Source organism: Microtus oregoni, unplaced genomic scaffold (genome assembly GCF_018167655.1).
Source record: "Microtus oregoni isolate MIOR12 unplaced genomic scaffold, Mior012 000015F_ref0000493, whole genome shotgun sequence".
NCBI classification, from domain to species: domain Eukaryota; kingdom Metazoa; phylum Chordata; class Mammalia; order Rodentia; family Cricetidae; genus Microtus; species Microtus oregoni.
In genome coordinates this window covers 4,350,968-4,369,540 of record NW_024543074.1, presented here as the reverse complement: position 1 = coordinate 4,369,540, position 18,573 = coordinate 4,350,968, and the positions used below count along the sequence as shown (strand labels likewise).

Sequence of the window (18,573 nt, the reverse complement as noted above, 5' to 3'; positions counted from 1 at the left end):
CCAAACAAACCATGCACAAACACACACACACACAAACACACTCACGCATGGCATACAGCCAAACAAACCATGCACAAACACACACACACACACAAACACACTCACGCATGGCATACAGCCAAACAAACCATACACACACACACACACACACACACAGAGAATATACAATTCCCAATAAAAGAGTAAAAGGCTGGGAGTGGCTCAAGGGGGGGGGGCACTCAGGTTTGTCTTTAAGACAAAGAGTAGGAGATTGACTAAAAGAGAAAGAGATTTATTGAAAGAAGAATTAATACGACAGACACACAAATAGGCAGCAGCACAGTGTGGACTCTGAGGAGCACTCAGGCCCCACTTCTATGGGTACGTGGATAACATGGCCAGGGCTCTGATGATAATTCAAGTTCTACAAGGCAAAGTTGGCGGGGGGGGGGTCCCTTCCATATAGGCTTTGGAGGAAGGGGGAGATTTCCCCTTCTTCAGGGTTGTCTCTGACTCCCCTGCAGGCAGTAGGGAAAAAGAGGGAGGGTGTTTGCATCGCCAGCAAGGAATAAGCCACTTTGAAGAGGAGGGGAGCATCTAGTTGAGGCAAACCCATTATGACAGCCCTCCCATGTCCAGGGAGTATGACAACCTGGGGGCTAAAGGGTGGGGCACCGAGGAGCCCGGTAGGAGCTAGGGATTCACAGCCTGGCATTTCTTCATTTCTAGCATAGACCGAGGAGGTTGCTGCAGGTGGGCATGGCCTGAGCAGCACTCTGGTCTGGATTCTAACACTGAGGGTCGCTCAATTAAAAAAAAAAGAAAGAAAAGAAAAGAAAACAAAAGAAAGAAAAGAAACTCTGGCTTGTTCAGCAAGAGAACAGTTGTCCGACTTGAGCAAGGCCACAGGTTTGACCCTAACATTACATCGATAACAAAGGAAAGTTCTTTGCTGTGGGGAAATGGCAATCCCAGCACTTGAGTTCAGTGAGTCTGAGGCCAGCCTGGTCTACAAAAGGAGTTCTAGGACAATCAGGACTATAGCACAGAGAAACCTTGTCTTGAGAAAGAAAACAATCAGATAATCAGATAAACCCAGAGTGTGGGACCCATTCTGTACAACAAATTGCCTTGACTACAAACCTCAAATATGCTTTTTAATAAAAGATTTATTTTTATTTTATGCATGAGTGTTTTGCCTGAATGAGTGTCCATGTACCACATATGTGCCTGGTATCTGCAGAGGTCAGAAGAGGGTTCCTGGTCCCCTAGAATGGGCGTCACAGATGGTTGTGAGCCACCGCATGGCTGCTGGGAACTGAACCCTGGTCCTCTGGAAGAGCAGTGCTCTAACTACTGGACCATCTCTCCAGCCTCTCAAATGATTCTGTAAATATCCCACTCTTACGTTTTTTTCCCTTGTTTAAGATACCTGGAGGGGATTTAGTTCTACTGAATCATACACGCCAACTCGGGGCTTTACTCCAGAATGAGGGAGACTTCTCCAACAGACACAATTCCCTGCAGAATAACTTCCAAATATTGCTTGTTATTTAGTGTCCAAAAGGACCAACAAAAGCCAGTGTGTGACGAGTACCTCCTAGGCTCACATGGGAACACAGGCTGTTCTGTGGCCCCTGAGATGTTGGTGGGTACCAACTCCAGGACCAGAGATGCACTTTCTCCCAGTTCACTGTAGCCATCCCCGTCGGGACATCAGAGCCAAGCAATAACAACTTAAAGCAGAGAGGCCGGCACCTTAAAGCAGGCAGAGGAGAGATGACCGCCATGCCGGCCCAACCTTAGAAGTCCAACTGCTGTTGCCCTGTGATGCAGAAGCAGCTGGTCATCCTCCTGACACAGGTGAGGGAGTCCTGTGCTGCCAGGCTTCTTGGAGTTGAGGCAAGAGGATCAGCAGCAGTGAGTCCAGCACAGCTAGCCCCTCCCATGAACACCGGAGACCCCTGGGAAACCGAGAGACCCGGGCATGACTTTTCCTTTACTGCTTTAAGACTCATTCCTGACCGTGTACCCCTGGGACCCCACAGACCCTTCGCTACTGGTCTTTCTTGTTTCCGCCACTTTGAAGAGGGGAGCATGCGTTATGGCAGACACTCCCCCCCCCCCCCCCCCCCCCCCCCCCCCCCCCCCGCGCCCATGCCTTTATCTGTAGTCAGGGCTCCCAGGGACCCCTTAGCCCCCTCTGTACCAACACACCTGTGGTCCAACAGCAACAGACCCTGCGCTCGCAGCTCCTCCACCTCCCTGCTTCCTCCGAACACGTCCCATAGGGTCAGCTGGGGCTCGAACTGCTGCCAGTGCTGGGAACCAGAAGAGCTAGGGCAATGCGCTGGCTGAGGGCCAGGCGGTTGGATCCAGGGAGGGGTCAGGGAAAGTCCAGCATGGTGTCTGAGCAAAGACGCTCATGAACGCCAGGCAGGACAGGTCAACCGCCAGAGAGAAAGCAAGCGCTTTTATTCTTAGTGCATGTGGAGACCCAAATCCAGCGGGGGGGGGGGGGGGGGGCAAGTCTCTTCTGCTCTCTCCTGCTGTCCCCTTCAATGGGCAGTGCCAGCGCCAGGGCTTCATAGCCCAAACGACATCCATAGTAACCCTGAATCTAATTAGTCATTATTATTTTTTTTCCTGAGACAGGGTTTCTCTGTAGCTTTAGTGCCTGTCCTGCAACTAGCTCTTGTAGACCAGGCTGGCCTCGAACTCACAGAGATCCGCCTGCCTCTGCCTTCCGAGTGCTGGGATTAAAGGTGTGCGCCACCACCGCTCCAGTCGCTATTACCCTTCCCATCTGAAGTTTCAGTGTACTTGAGAGTACTTGCGCGACAGGTATGGTGGTGCACGCTTTTAATCCCAGCACTTGGGAGGCAGAGGCAGGCGGATCTCTGTGAGTTCGAGGCCAGCCTGTTCTATAGCATGAGTTTCAACACTGCCAGGGTTACACAGAGAAACTCTGTCTTGAAAAACCAAAACCAGTACTCAGCCCTAGTCTAAGGTTCTGACCATTATACAACACTGCCTACTGATTCTGCCATCAGGCATCGGCTAGCCAGGCCCATCCTCCAGCGGTCAACCCAGAGCTGAGCTGATGCATCTAAGAACCCCCAGTCCCTTACCTGATGAGTGACCCCCACATCAGTGCGCAGCCCCATAGCCAAAACCTCCTCCAGCCTGAAAGAAAATCACATGGGATCTTAAGGGGAAGCTCTCACGTTCTTTAAGCCCAATGCCGGAATGTGATGTTATGCTTAGAACTCAAGAGTGGGAGAGGCAAAGCAGGCAATAACGATGTAAAAGCATGGTGGGGCTTCTGGGGTGTAGGATACCCTTGGTGAAGAGCCCTGGGTACTTAGGTACTCACACCTCCAGCTTGCTCAGGGGGACACACTTCCGGGTGCCATGACCAAACAGCATCACCTCTTTCATCCAGTTGTCTGGTTCCAGCGTCTGGATCCGTGCTTCCCGGGTGTGACCTCCGGCTCCCTGGGACACAAATCGTCCATGGGCTCCTGACAACAACAAACAATCATCCCCCACATACACATTAATAGAAGTAAGTTAACATGGTGAATTATCAGATTTAAATCAGGGGCTTTCCCAAGGGTGGTCCCCGAAGCGACCACTATAAATGTAAATCCTCAGGTCCTGCTCTAGCTCTGCCCATGAGAAGTCCTGCAGGGAGGGCCCAGCCAGCATTCTTGGTTGCAACAAGCCCCCAGGGGCTTCTGATCTACACCAGACTCAGAACTACGGCACCAGGCTGCAAAGGCCTGGAGATTCCCATTCCGTGGTTCCACAGAGAGGTTTTGTGTACTTTGCAAAAGGAAATGCAGGCTCTGAGTGGTTAAACGAGCAGTCCAAGTTCACACAACCAGAATGCTCCTCTCCTGAATCATGCTTTCGGGTGTTCACAATCCACTCACCAGGCCCAATGCCAAGGTACTGACCGCACTGCCAGTAGGTCCGGTTGTGGGTACTGAGCGCCCCCTGTGGGAAAGGAGGGAATTGTCAGCACTGAAAGAGGCGATGCTGGCTTCCGTTTAGATCAGTGGTATCTGATGAGAACACGGGAACCCCTCTCTTCAGAAGGTTTCGTTCTCCCGGTCACATCTCAGCCCACTGATTTTGCATCTCCGGTCATCCGCCCAGCACTCACGTTCCGTGCAAAGTTGGAGACTTCATACTGGCGAAAGCCAGCGTCTCGAAGGACCGTCCTGCCCTCCTGGTACATCTCAGCAGCCAGGTCGGGGTCAGGGGCTGGGAGGGTGCCCTGCTGCACCTGGGCAAAGAGTGAAGTGCCCCGTTCCAGGGTCAGCTGGTAGAGGGAGAGGTGGTCATCGCAGTGGCACAGCAGTCTCTGGAGCTGTCGAAGCCACGCCTCCACCTTTTGTGCCGGTAGCCCCAGCATCAAATCCACCGATACTCTGCCAGGGAATAGGCGCCTGGCTTCTGCCAGAGTCTGCAAACCGTCGCTGGCCGAGTGAGTCCGTCCCAACAGCTGCAGCTCCGTGTCATCCAGGGACTGGGGAGAGAGGGTCGGGTGTAACAAGGGAGGCAGCAACACTCAGCCTTATTTGGGGCACAGATGTGAGGGACACACAAAGACAGCGGGGGTAACCATGTAGGTGGTCAAGGCAGTACCCAGAGCTACTCCTCAGTGAAGGGTATATTTAATATCTCTCCCTCTCTCTCTCTCTCTCTCTCTCTCCCTCTTGTTGTGTTTTGTTGCCTTTTGAGACAGGGTTTCACTAAAGAGCTCTGGCTGGTTTTGAACTCATGGCAATCCTCCTTCTTCAGCCTCCTGCGCAGTGAGGTGACAACTGTGTACCACCACACCTAGACCCAAGGGTTTCTTAATTTAGATTTCCCTGATGTTTCCTCATAATTAGAAGCCACGTGTGGTATAATCCCACACCTGTAATCCCAATCAATACCTGGGGAGGTGGAGGCAAGAGGATCAAGAATTCAAAGCTGACACATTTAAGGCCAGCGTGGGCTATAAAACCTTGTCTTTGACGGGGCGGTGGTGACACGCTTTTAATCCCAGCACTCGGGAGGCAGAGGCAGGCGATCTCTGTGAGTTAGAGGCCAGCCTGGTCTACAAAAGCTAGTTCCAGGCCAGGCTCTAAAACTACAGAGAAACCCTGTCTCAAAAAACAAAAAACAAAACAAAACAAAACCAAAACCAAACTTGTCTTCAAAAAAAGGAAGAGGAGTGGGGCAGTGGTGGCACACGCCTTTAATCCCAGCACTCGGGAAGCAGAGGCAGGTGGATCTCTGTGAGTTAGAGGCCAGCCTGGTCTACAAGAGCTAGTTCTAGGACAGGAACCAAAAGCTACGGACTGAGAAACCCTGTCTCGAACCCCCCCCCCCAAAAAAAAGGAAGAGGGAAAAACAAGCATTTTGAGCAAAAACATCCAGACATGATGTATCAGACTATCCTGTGACCCCAAACTCTAAGTGAAGTGGTCTACCCTGTGGTAAATGGGGGATACAGAAACATCAGAGGTCAACCTGGCAGAGATTTTTCCTGACTCATAAACACACCTTCAGAGGCTCCACAATGGGAAAAACCCCAAACTCTCGCAAGAGCTGAAGGCTCTGGGTCCTGTTTGTCTGCCTTGTCCCCAGTCACAGGGGATGACACAGCTTCCCCCAAAACATGCAACGTCCTTCCACATCCTGGGCCCTTTCCTCCCACACCCCTTACTGGGTGAGCACCTGCTCTGTCTCACTCATGTATCACTTCCTCCAGGAAGGCTTCCAGGATTTCATCAGGTTGTGTACCCCTCAGGCAGTATTTACCACGCCATGATCTGGCTGCTGGCCTGTCTCCATCTCCAATCTCATAACAAGTCCCGCCCTGTTTTTATCCTTTCTTCCTTTGATGTCTGTATGTGTGTAGCGTGCTTGTGTGTATATGTGTTCACATGTGTGTGAGGGTGAGGGCAAGTGCGCGCGCACGCGCATGCGCGCGTGTGTGTGTGTATGTGTGTGTGTGTGTGTGTGTGTGTGTGTGTATAAGCCTAAGGTTGACACTGGGAGTTTCCTTAAATCTTGGCTACCATATTCACTGTGCCAAACCACAGTTGGCTGATATGGGGAAGTCTGGCTAGCCAGCCTTAAGAGAGTGGGATGGGACCCCTTTATCTGTGTCTCCAAGTCCTGGGACTACAGCAGGCTGCCATGCCCATTCGGTGTTTGTGTGGGTGATGGGGATCCAAACTCTGGTTCCCATGTGTACAGGAAGGACTCTAACCACTGAGCCATCCACACCCGTGCAGCATCTACTATGTAGCAGGTACCATGTTAAGTGCTTGGAATACAAAAGGGTGAACTAGCTGGGCGTGGTGCCTCTAATCCCAGTATTTGGAAGGCTGAGGCAGGGAGATTGCTACGAGTATAAGGCCAACCTGAGCTACAGTGTCAGTTCTGCTATCAAAGTAATAATGATATTAATAAGGGCTGGGGATATAGCTCAGTTTGTAGAATGCTTGCCCCTCATACCCGTGTTCGATCCCCAGCACCACATAAAGTGGACGTGGTTGCTCTGGAATCCTGATACTAAGAAGATGGAGGCAGAAGAAGGTCATCCTCGGCTACATATCAAATTTGGGGCTAGCCTGAACTACAGGGTACAGTGTTGCAAAACAGCAACAACAATATGATGATGATGTCAAAGCCTGCCTCAGGAAGCATATAGGCCAGTATAGCAACAGACAGAACAGTAAAATAAATAAATGAATAAATGAAGGAATGAATGGTATTGTTCCAGTCTACCGTGTACTAGACCTGGTACCCGGAAATGTTTTCCCAGTGGCTGAATGCCACCTTAGGGTCTGGGTGCACTGGGATAGGATGGATGAAATGGGTCACCTGCAGACCAATGGACAACCTGTTGACTCCTGCTGCGCCAAAAGCTGCCAGCCTGGAACCTGGGGCTGAAGTGGGGTTAGCCTCCAATGTGACTTCCGAATCCGCAGGCAAATGGGTTTCCTGTGCCACGGCCTCCAGGACAGCAGCCACAGTGTGAGGACTGGCCAGACTCGGGGTTCCCCCACCAAAGAACACAGACTCTACCCTGGAGGAAGAGGATGGAGCCGTGAAACTGGAGAAGCCCCAAGGGACGTCCATCTATCGTGTCCTCTCTCCCAAGACCTCGTCTGCTGGCCTGAACACCGACCTTTGCACCCCGCTGAGCCGCAGCAGCGTCTGTGCCTCCGTCACCAGGCAGTTCCGCATGGCCCCCTCCTCCACGCCGCGGGGGATGTACTTATTGAAGTTGCAGTAGCTGCAGCGCTTCTCACAATAGGGCCACTGGGGACGGAGGTGGGGGGTGCATTGCGAGCTGAGGTGGGACTCTGGGCTGCTCAGGCTATTTCCAGGGTTTATCTCACACATTCCCATTCCCTTTCTGTGGTTGGTCAGCGGTGGCTGCGACAACTAAGCCACTCTGCGCCCCTAGGCAGGTGGCGCTGAGATTACTATGCCCGCTCTGGTGGGACAAGATTCCAAAGGGTCACCCAGCTGGTGAGCACCAGACTTTAGGTCTTTGGCCCGACGTTTTCCGGTGGGGTAGGACGAGGGGGACAGATGCTATACCAGATGTGATTGATGTTGGAGCACGGAAACTAACAACAACGGGACAAGCGCCAGCCAAGGCCTCCCTCTGCCCGACCCCACCCACTCACGTGGACGTAAAGCGCGGCACGCGTGCTCGCGGACTCGGGAATCCGAGGCTGTCCCAGGCTGTCCACACGGGGGCGCCTCTGGGCCGCCCTGGCTGCTGCCACCCATCTCCCGATCCGGACCCGGGAGGAAGCCATGGCGAGCAAGGCGGCAGAAGGCAGGGTTCCGACACCTCGACAACGCACCCAGGGCGCAAGGGTGTGCCCTAGGCTGGGCCGCGTGGGTCGCGCCGGCGGAAGTCCGAGGAGCTGTGTGACCTCGTATTGCCTCTCCCGGCGCGGCTAGAGAGCCCTGGGCCTCGGATCTGCGGCGCCACCTGCCGGACCCTGCCGTACTCACAGCCTAGTCTTTCCCGAGGGCGCAGCCCACCTGTCCTTTCCTAAGGACGAGGAGTGGGTTGTGGGCTTCTTGGCAACCTGCAACAGTGCGACTTTCATGACCCGTGCAACAACTCTTAGTTCTTTTTAATCAATTACTTATAATGTGTACCTGGCTCTGATCTGAACGCCAGGAGACGTAGGTCACTGAATTGAATCTTGACTTGGTTTGTCTCTCCGTTTAGACTATGACCTGATTTTAGGCGTCCATGTCCTGTCCCCCTCCTGGGTGCTTAGAGTCTGTCTCAAAGAAACAAAAAAAGAGGGACAGACATCACAGTCCGAAACAAAAAAAAGAGGGGACAGGCATCACGGCCCAGTAAGGAACTGACAGCTGCCCTGCTCACCTGAATGGTCATTGGAACACACAAATATGGGGCAGGAGAGAATTTTGCTCTGCAGAGTGGTCTTTTGACCTCCACAGGTACCTCCTACCAAACTCATGTGCACACACAACACACACACACACACACACACACGTGTATGCACACACAATAATAATAAAATAACTAAAGGGGCTGGAGAGATGGCTCAGTGGTTAAGAGCATTGCCTGCTCTTCCAAAGGTCCTGAGTTCAATTCCCAGCAACCACATAGTGGCTCACAACCAACTGAAATGAGATCTGATACCCTCTTCTGGCATGCAGGCAGACACACAGAATATTGTATACATAATACATAAATAAATACATATTTAAAAAAATAACTATAGCATGCATGCAATACACAACACATGTATGCAGGCAAAATACTCCATCACATTCTCTTCCTTCCTTCTTTTCTTTCTTTCTTTCTTAAAGATTTCTGTCTCTTCCCCGCCACCGCCTCCCATTTCCCTCCCCCTCCCCCAATCAAGTCCCCCTCCCTAGTCAGCTCAAAGAGCAATCAGGGTTCCCTGCCCTGTGGGAAGTCCAAAGACCACCCACCTCCATCCAGGTCTAGTAAGGTGAGCATCCAAACTGCGTAGGCTCCCCCAAAGCCAGTACATGCAGTAGGATCAAAAACCCATTGCCATTGTTCTTGAGTTCTCAGTAGTCCTCATTGTCCGCTATGTTCAGCGAGTCCGGTTTTATCCTAGGCTTTTTCAGACCCAGGCCAGCTGGCCTTGGTGAGTTCCCGATAGAACATCCCCATTGTCTCAGTGTGTGGGTGCACCCCTTGCGGTCCTGAGTTCCTTGCTCATGCTCTCTCTCCTTCTGCTCCTGATTTGGACCTTGAGATTTCTGTCCGGTGCTCCAATGTGGGTCTCTGTCTGTCTCCTTTCATCGCCTGATGAAGGTTAATATTCAGGAGGATGCCTATATGTTTTTCTTTGGGTTCTCCTTCTTATTTAGCTTCTCTAGGATCAACAATTATATGCTCAATGTCCTTTATTTATGGCTAGAAACCAAATATGAGTGAGTACATCCCATGTTTCTCTTTTTGGGTCTGGCTTACCTCACTCAGGATAGTGTTTTCTATTTCCATCCATTTGCATGCAAAATTCAAGAAGTCCTTGTTTTTTACTGCTGAGTAATACTCTAATATGTATATATTCCATGCTTTCTTCATCCATTCTTCCATTGAAGGGCATCTACGTTGTCTAGGTTGTTTCCAGGTTCTGGCTATTACAAACAATGCTTCTATGAACATAGTTGAGCATATACTTTTGTTGTGTGATAGGGCATCTCTTGGGTATATTCCCAAGAGTGGTATTGCTGGGTCCAGGGGTAGGTTGATCCCGAATTTCCTGAGAAACCACCACACTGCTTTCCAAAGTGGTTGCACAAGTTTGCTTTCCCACCAGCAATAGTGTACCCCTTTCTCCACAACCTCTCCAGCAAAGGCTATCATTGGTGTTTTTTATTTTAGCCATTCTGACAGGTGTAAGATGGTATCTTAAAGTTGTCTTGATTTGCATTTCCCTGATCGCTAAGGAGGTTGAGCATGACCTCAAGTGTCTTTTGGCCATTTGAACTTCTTCTGTTGAGAATTCTCTGTTCAGCTCAGTGCCCCATTTTATAGTTGGGTTGATTAGCCTTTTAGGTCTAGTTTCTTGAGTTCTTTATATATTTTGGAGATCAGACCTTTGTCAGTTGCAGGGTTGGTGAAGATCTTCTCCCAGTCAGTGGGTTGCCTTTTTGTCTTAGTGACAGTGTCCTTTGCTTTACAGAAGCTTCTCAGTCTCAGGAGGTCCCATTTATTCAATAAGGCCCTTAATGTTTGTGCTGCTGGGGTTATACGTAGGAAGTGGTCTCCTGTACCCATGTGTTGTAGAGTACTTCCCACTTTCTCTTCTATCAGGTTCAGTGTGTTCGGACTAATATTGAGGTCTTTAATCCATTTTGACTTGAGTTTTGTGCATGGTGATAGATATGGATCTATTTTCATTCTTCTACAGATTGACACCCAGTTTTGCCAGTACAGTTTGTTGAAGATGCTCTCTTTTTTCCATTGTATACTTTTAGCTCCTTTATCGAAAATCAGGTGTTCATAGGTTTGTGAGTTAAAGTCAGGGTCTTCTATTCAATTCCATTGGTCGACTTCTCTGTTTTTATGCCAATACCAAGCTGTTTTCAATACTGTAGCTCTGTAATAGAGTTTGAAGTCAGGGATGGTAATACCTCCAGACGATCCTTTATTGTATAAAATTGTTTTGGCTATCCTGGGTTTTTTTGTTTTTCCATATAAAATTGATTATTGTCTTCTCCAGATCTGTGAAGAATTTTGATGGGATTTTGATGGGAATTGCATTGAATCTATAGATTGCTTTTGGTAGAATTGCCATTTTTACTATGTTGATCCTCCCAATCCAAGAGCAAGGGAGATCCTTCCATTTTCTGGTGTCCTCTTCAATTTCTTTCTTCAAAGACTTAAAGTTCTTGTCAAATAGATCTTTCACTTCCTTGGTCAGAGTTACCCCAAGATATTTTATGCTATTTGTGGCTATCGTGAAAGGTGATGCTTCTCTGATTTCCCTCTCTGTTTCCTTATCCTTAGTGTATAGGAAGGCAACTGATTTTTTGGAGTTGATCTTGTATCCTGCCACATTACTAAAGGTGTTTATCAGCTGTAGGAGTTCTTTGGTAGAGTTTTGGGGTCGCTTATGTATACTATCATATTATCTGCAAATAATGAAAGTTTAACTTCTTCTTTTCCAATACGAATCCCCTTGATCCCCTTATGTTGTCTTATTGCTATTGCTAGAACTTCAAGCACTATAATGAAGAGATATGGAGAGAGTGGACAGCCTTGTCGTGTTCCTGATTTTAGTGGGATGGCTTTGAGTTTTTCTCCATTTAATTTAATGTTAGCTGTCGGCTTGCTGTAAATAGCTTTTATTATATTTAGGTATGACCCTTGTATCCCTATTCTCTTCAAGACCTTTATCATAAAGGGGTGTTGAATTTTGTCGAATGCTTTTTCAGCATCTAATGAAATGATCACATGGTTTTTTCTTTCAGTTTATTTATATGGTGGATTACATTGATAGATTTGCGTATGTTGAACCAGCCCTGCATCTCTGGAATGAAGCCTACTTGATCATAATGGATAATTTTCCTAATGCATCACATTCTTTTTAATTAAGTAAAAATTTTGCTTAAAAAAAAGAAAGAAAAGAAAGGCACGTGTGGCAGTGCATCCCTATAATCCTAAAACTTTGGAGGTAAAGGCAGGAGAATCAGGAATTCAAGATCTTCTTTGACTATCTAGGGAGCTTGAACCCAGGCTGGGCTACATGGGGCGATGTTTCAAGGAAAGGAAGGGAGTCTGGAGAGATGGTACAGCCATAACATGCTCTTCCAGAGAACCCAGCACCCACACTGTGGCTAATAACCATCTGTAACTCCAGTTCCAACTTCCTCCAGCACTTCATGCATGTGGTGCACAGATACATGCGGGCAAACTACCCATACACGTGATATGAAAATATTTGAGGGAGACAGGGAGGGAAAGGAAGAAAAGAGAAAAAGAAAAGAATCATTTTCCACAGAGTATTGGCTTGGCCAGGAGAGTGAGCTGTGGCCTCTGAATCATGCCAATCCTGGCATCTGAGGAAAGAGGTGGAAGAGATGGTGTGTGCAAGAAGGTCAGGACACACGAGAGAGGCTTGGAGGGACTGTTCACCAGACTGGAAAGATCTGGAGGGCGTTGGAGTCACTCATGTCTAAAAGCAGTTCTCACCTTTCCTGGGTCCTCAGGAAGCTAAGGTTCTGAGTATACAGCATCTAGGAGGAACATCTAGAATGGACCAAACTCCCTGTCCTTGTCCCCTCTAGAAACAGGGTATCTTTCAGTGGTTTAGCCCGACAGTATGTGACCCTAGAGCACACAAGTCAGGGAAGGCCGTTTTTCTATCCTTCGGCTGCAGTGGGAGTGGGACGCACAGAGATGAGACTCCATCCACACCAGGCAGCTCTCCTGACCCTGGGGTACTAGGCTTCAGCCAGTCTTTTCTCCCTTGCTGTCTCTAAGTGATGCACATGCTTCATGTAACGTGACTGAATGTTCTGTCTACAGGAGCCAGGCAAATTGATGACCAGTGCAAAATGAACCTGTTTCAGACAGCTGGGTCTAGAAGATTCCCATCTTCTGTCAATGAAACTAATGGCTCAGGAGACAGAGAGCCCTGGGAGGGGAAGGCTAGCTTGAGAGATGGCGGTTCAGAATCTCCTAGCTGCCATCTTGCTATGAACCCTACTTGTGGGCCTTTTATGCCTTTTTTTCACTTATTCGTGTACGCATGTGTATGGATACCCATACTGCAGGGCTTCTGTGAAGATCAGAGGACAACCCAAGGGAGTCAGCTCCCTGCCTCCACTCTGTGGGTCCCAGAGATCAAAATCAGTGCATGAGCTTTGGTGGCAAGTGTCTTTTGCTCACTGGTCTCTCTCTCTCTCACTCATCCTCTTTCATGCATTTTTGAAAGCAGAAAGGTGTGCAAACCAGAGAAGGGTAGATACTAAGAATTATTAATTTTCCTTTAGCCGAAGCTAGCAATCGCATCAACTATGTGACTCTGAAACAAAACGGATATGTTCATAAACTCTGCTTTTCCACGGCCAGGTTTGATTTTTGTTGTTGTTTTGGGGGATTTTATTGTTCTTGTTTTCCTTAGGCAGGGTCTCACTATGTAGCCCTGGCTGGCCTGGAACTCACTAAGTAGACCAGGCTGGCCTCAGACTGATAATGTTGGTATCTGGCTCAACGACAGGAAGAACACAACATTTGCCAGGAAGAGGGACATGCAACTGTAATCTCAGCATTTGGGAGGTTGAGGCAGGAGGATTACCAAGAATTAAAGGTCAGTTTATGTTTCTGTCTCACAAAAAAAAAGGGGGGGGGGAGAAAGAGGAGAAGGGTCAGAGAGAAATACATTACAAGTCAGGGAGAATTGACGTTGTGCTGGGGAGATTTTCTTAACCCACCAGGTGGCTTCATGTCCTTGGGTAAGAAAGTGAATCTCCCTGTTTGGGGGTCACCTCTGTGGAGTAGATGGATGCTTATTTAATGAGGCTGCCGGGAAGCTTTCAAGAGAAGATGCTGTGAAGGCATCTGGAGCGGTGCCTGGTCCTTAAGAGGAACTTAAACGAAACACTCAGCTCTTCAACAGTACAGAGGTGCCAATGCTGGGGCAGCCGTGCAGGGAGCTCAGGGCTGCAGACAGAGACTTTTCTGTCTCCTCCCAGCGGGAACTGAAGTTGAGGGAAAATCGGACTTCATTTGCTTTTAGTTGACTGGATTTACTCAACTTTAAAATCAACTAACCGTGGGCCAGCACGACGGCTCAGAGGGTCAAAATGCTTGCCACCCAGTGATGAGAGCCTAATGTTTTGACCCCCAGAACCCACATGAAGGTGGAGAGGACGGACTCCAGAAGGTGGGGCTCCGACCTCCACATGTGTGCTTGCCATCCTCACCTACACCCCTACACCCATTAAGCACGTTTTAAAAAAATTAATAAGAACAATAAGTCGATCATCGGGAGCCCTGTATAGTGGCACACACCTGGCACGGTAGCACTTGGGAAGTGGAGGCAGAAGGGTCCAGTGTTTAAGGAGCTGACCTAACCTCCACACGGTTACTACATGAGACCTTGCCTCAAACAGAAAGTCCATTAGACTGGTGATGTAGCTAAGACAGAGCCTAAGCAAGCTTGGGGCCCTGGGTCCCATCCCCACTACAGAGGGGGAAAAAAATCCCATTAACTTTTGGGGTCACACAACCGAGTAATATTAGTCACTTGTTCCCCAATAACTTTGCAGTTGATGGTCCTCTGAAAAGGGTCACTGTTGTCTACATTACTTTCCTGGGGCCTGAGGTTTACCTTTATGAAATATTTATTTGACTCTTTATTTTGGCCTATTCAAGTATCCATGGCTGAGCTTTGGACATCAGAGGACAGAACACTCTACCCTAAGATCATGCTAATGGCACCATTGACCTGCCAAGAGTCATGAAGATTAGCTACTCGCAGGCAGGCCACTGACCGTCAGCCCCAGTCTCGTTCCATGTTCCAAACTGTTCTACTTTTTTTTTTTTTATTGCTGTTTTGGTTTTGTAAGGCAGAATCCCAGTTTCGTTAATCAAAAATTATAGAAGAAAAATAAGAAGTGGGTAGGTTGAAAAAGATAAAAATGATAAATATAAGGTTTTCCTTCCTTCTGACTTGATTTGCTGCTGTTTTGCTTTCTGAGACAAGGTAATGATGTAGCCCAGGCTAGCCTCGAACTTGCAGCAATCACCTTGCTTCTGCCTTCAAAGTAGTGGAATTACGAACGTGAACCTCGGAACCCAGTAAGACCACAGTAGTATATTTGGTTCAGGGCACTGCTGCTCGTGCCGAGGACCTGGAATCATCTTCCAGCACCCACCTGGAGGGTCATAACCATAACTCCTGTTTCAGGAGAGCCACCTTCTTCTGACCTCTGAGGGCACCAGGCAGGCAGGAGGCACACTAACATATGTGCAAGCCAAACACTCATACACATAAAATAAAAACAGATCAATCGATTTCATGTAGACCAGTGTTTTTGCTTGAATGAGTCTGTATGTGCACACCAGGTAGCCCACCGAGGTCAGACGAGGGCGCTGTATTTCCTGCAACTGAAATTATGACGGTTGTGAGATGCCACGTGGGTGCTGGGAAACAAACCCAGGTCCTCTGCAAGAGCAGCCAGTGCTCTTAGCCCTGATGCATCTCTCCAGCCCCTACAGAGTCTCTTAGGAGGTGATGGCAATGGTTAAAGTTGGCTTTGGAGATAGTTAAACTGATATCCAGACAAAAATGGTGGGGAAGCCGGGCGGTGGTGGCGCATGCCTTTAATCCCAGCACTTGGGAGGCAGAGGCAGGTGGATCTCTGGGAGTTCGAGGACAGCCTGGTCTACAAGAGCTTGTTCCGGGACAGGCACCAAAGCTACAGAGAAATCCTGTCTCGAAAAATAAAAACAACCCCCCCTTCCCCAAAAAATGGTGTGGAAAACATGCCTTAAAGTGGGTGAGCTGGATATATGTGAGCTATATATAGCTCAATAAAACTGTTATTTGACAGATTTGTTTTTATTTATCTGCATGTGTCTGTGGAAGTATATAGCACGTATTGGGGTGTGTGTGGGGTGTGCCCCTAGAGGGCAGAGGAGGGCATGCAATCCTGCGGAGCTGGAGGTGGTTGTGAGCTGCCAAACGTGGTGCTGAGAATCAAACGTAAACCCCCTGGACAAAGAGCAAGTCCACTCAGCCACCGAGTCATCTCTCCGCCCACAAATCTGGTATTTTTTAAAAAGTGAAAAACTATCGGGCTAGGAGCTTATGCCAGCAGACAAGGCCTTATCTAGCATGCGAGGGTCTTTAAGATTCTCAGCAACAGGGGAAGAAACACAACACTACTTATTCCTGGACAAATCTGTGGTGATAATTTGGAAAACAATTACATGAGTAAAACTTAAAGAGACAAAAACGAAGGCAGGCATGGAGGTACACAACTTTGATCTCAGCACTCCAGTGGCAGAAACAATGAGATCTCTGTGAGTTCAAATCCAACCTGGTCTACACAGTGAATAGCAGTACCACCAGGTCCACACAGTGAGATCCTGTTTCATATGAACACTCTTGTACATACACCACACACACACACACATTTCAGGGAGACAGGGTAAGGCTTAGATTAAGTAGATAATAGACAGACAAGGGCCTGCAGGACAAGGTCTGAAGAGCCAGCTCCCTCCCAGCCTTCTCCCTTCTCCACCCCACAGGAGCTGCAGAGAACACACCAACCAGACACCGGCCTAACAGAAAACTCTTTATGCCAAGTCACAAAGATGACAAGGGGCACGAGGAGGGCTCAGAAGAGCCCGGGAGGGCTGGGAGGATCCTCCTTTGTGTGGGAGGACAGAGGAGAAGCCTGGGCAGGCTAAGGAGGGCCTGGGCTGGCTGAGAAGGGCCAGTAGGGTTCTCCGTTGTGTGGGAAGGCTGAGGGGCTCTGGGAGGACCCTTCTTTGCGTCACAGTTTTAGACGTTGCTCCATCTGCTCTCGGAGTCTGAATTTCTGGATCTAGAAGAAGACAAGAGTGAGAGTCTGCTGCTCTGGTGCCATGGTAACCAGTCATCCCTGGTCTGCCTGGGAATGACAGTGGGGGAAGGGAGCAAGTACTAAACCCAAGGAGGCCCAGGACAAACAGGAGGAAGTGGCTTTCCAACCCTCCTACTGTCCGCCAGCTCATTACTGGGGGAGGAACAGGTGGGACCACTTGGCCTTCTGCAAGGAGGCCCAGCAGACTCCACATTGCCCTGTCCCTCTCCAATCTCCCCCGCCTTACACACCTTTCCTGAGATGGTGAGAGGATAGTTTTCCACGAACACGATGTATCGGGGAATCTTAAAGTGGGAGATCTGCAGAGCAGAGAGGGGAAGTGTGAGGCTGGGCAAGGTCAGAGCGCTCCCTGGGCTGGGGAACTGGGTCCACCAGGCAACACCCCCCACATCCCTACCAGGGCTGATTGACAGGGAGAGGTAGGTGAGGGAGGGTGGTTGGGGCGGGGGTCCTACCTTTCCTTTGCAGAAAGCTTTGATCTCCTCCTCTGTGGTGGTCTCTCCACTCTTCAGCCGGATGCAAGCACAGATTTCCTCCCCCATCCGATCGTCCTTCACCCCCACCACCTAGCCAAGGTCAAAGACAAATACTGCATTGCCACCCTGGGCTGGCTAATTTTTAATGTCAGCTTGACTCAGGCTAGAGTCATTTGGAAAGAGGGAACCTCAAGTAAGAGAATGCCCCCACCCCCCCAGGTTGGCCTTTGGGCAAGCCTATTTTGCATTTTCTTGGTTGATGACTGATGTTGGAGAGGACAGCCCATTGTGGGCGGTGCCACCCCTAGGCTGAGCAAGCCATGGGGAGCAAGCCGGTAAGCAGCACTCCTTCAGTTACTGCTTCCAGGTTCCTGCCTTGAATTCCAGCCCCAACCTCCCTTTGGTGATGAACTATGATGTATCAGTAGAAGACGAAATAAACCCTTTCCTGCCCAAGTCGCTTTTGGTCATGGTGTTTCATAATTAATCCTTTCCTCCCTAAGTCGCTTTTGGTCATGGTGTTTCATAATAAATCCTTTCCTCTCCAAGTTGCTTTTGGTCATGGTGTTTCATAATAAACCCTTTCCTCCACAGGTCGCTTTTGGTCATGGTGTTTCATCTCTGCAATAGAAACCTAAGGCAAAGCCCCCTTTCTAGTCACCAGCTAATCCCGGGGTCCCAGTGCCCGATTCACGGTGTCTCACCTGCACTTCTTGCACCTGTGGGTGTTTGTGGAAGAAGTCCTCCAGCTCTGCGGGGTAGATGTTCTCACCACCCCGGATGATCATGTCCTTAGAGCGGCCTACGATCTTGCAGAAGCCCTGTTCATCCATCGTCGCAATGTCTCTGTAAGGAGACACCCAGCAGTGGCACCTCACCTCTGCTTTATGGGACTTGTCCACTAGCTCACACCTTCACTTGGTCACCAAACATTTACTGAGCATCTACTGTGTGTTCCCCACTGCTCTAGACTCTAGGAGTCCCAGCAGGAACAAAAAAACACCTTTGAAGCCTATAGCCTAGGCTGGAAGAAGCGGGGTAAAGTCAGCACAGCACCTACCCCATTCTCCCTGCCTTCCTATTTATATATTGGCTTGTCTTTATGGATGGCTTCTTTTTTAATCATTTAGATCTCAGCTCAAATATTTCCAGTGGCCTTCTCTGACCCTGCTCTAAGAAAATCCTCTTTCTCCGCCACAGCCACTTCCTCTCCTGTGACCCCGTTTGACTTTTTGATGTCTGAAATTATCTGTCTTCTTGCACCAGACACGTGGGAAGAAGCAGGCCCGGTCTCATCTTGTTTCCCTTCAGGTTGAGAACAGCACTGGCACACGGCAGGTGTGGGTACTGCGAGTGTGCGGATCTAATAAATAACACACGCATGGCTAGGGATTTAGCTCAGTTAGAGCACCTGCGTTGCAAGGCCTTGGGTTCAGTTCTCAGCTTCAAACAAAAGGAAAAGAGAGAG

At 49.2% G+C, this 18,573-nt stretch overlaps 2 protein-coding genes across 2 annotated transcripts in view; both read right to left on the bottom strand.

Moving 5' to 3' along the window:
• Positions 1–372: 372 nt before the first annotated feature.
• On the bottom strand, positions 373–7,888 carry Rsad1 (radical S-adenosyl methionine domain containing 1). The gene is made up of 9 exons (XM_041665052.1): positions 7,686–7,888; positions 7,178–7,311; positions 6,871–7,075; positions 4,151–4,516; positions 3,918–3,981; positions 3,356–3,503; positions 3,111–3,165; positions 2,197–2,300; positions 373–1,943 (listed from the first exon to the last, which is right to left on the bottom strand). Exons 1-9 carry the CDS (start codon positions 7,818–7,820, stop codon positions 1,826–1,828), a joined length of 1,329 nt encoding a protein of 442 aa, XP_041520986.1. The 5' UTR covers positions 7,821–7,888; the 3' UTR covers positions 373–1,825.
• An 8,437-nt stretch (positions 7,889–16,325) lies between these two features.
• The window catches only part of Acsf2 (acyl-CoA synthetase family member 2), a 41,298-nt gene continuing 39,050 nt past the window's right edge, over positions 16,326–18,573 (bottom strand). Inside the window, exons 13-16 of the mRNA XM_041664579.1 lie at positions 17,810–17,951; positions 17,085–17,195; positions 16,860–16,928; positions 16,326–16,590 (exon numbers count right to left, since the gene is read on the bottom strand). Of these exons, the coding sequence (XP_041520513.1) occupies positions 16,540–16,590; positions 16,860–16,928; positions 17,085–17,195; positions 17,810–17,951 (373 nt within the window). The 3' untranslated portion in view covers positions 16,326–16,539. The remainder of the gene's footprint in view (positions 16,591–16,859; positions 16,929–17,084; positions 17,196–17,809; positions 17,952–18,573) is intronic.

Excerpts from the sequence above, each read along its gene's own strand:
- Rsad1 (XM_041665052.1), bottom strand. The coding sequence starts at position 7,820 with ATGGCTTCCTCCCGGGTCCGGATCGGGAGATGGGTGGCAGCAGCCAGG. Across the intron at positions 3,166-3,355 it reads CCCCTGAGCAAGCTGGAGGT|GCTGGAGGAGGTTTTGGCTA; the intron begins GTGAGTACCTAA and ends ATTTTCTTTCAG. Across the intron at positions 1,944-2,196 it reads CTGTTGCTGTTGGACCACAG|GGGTCTCCGGTGTTCATGGG; the intron begins GTGTGTTGGTAC and ends TCGGTTTCCCAG.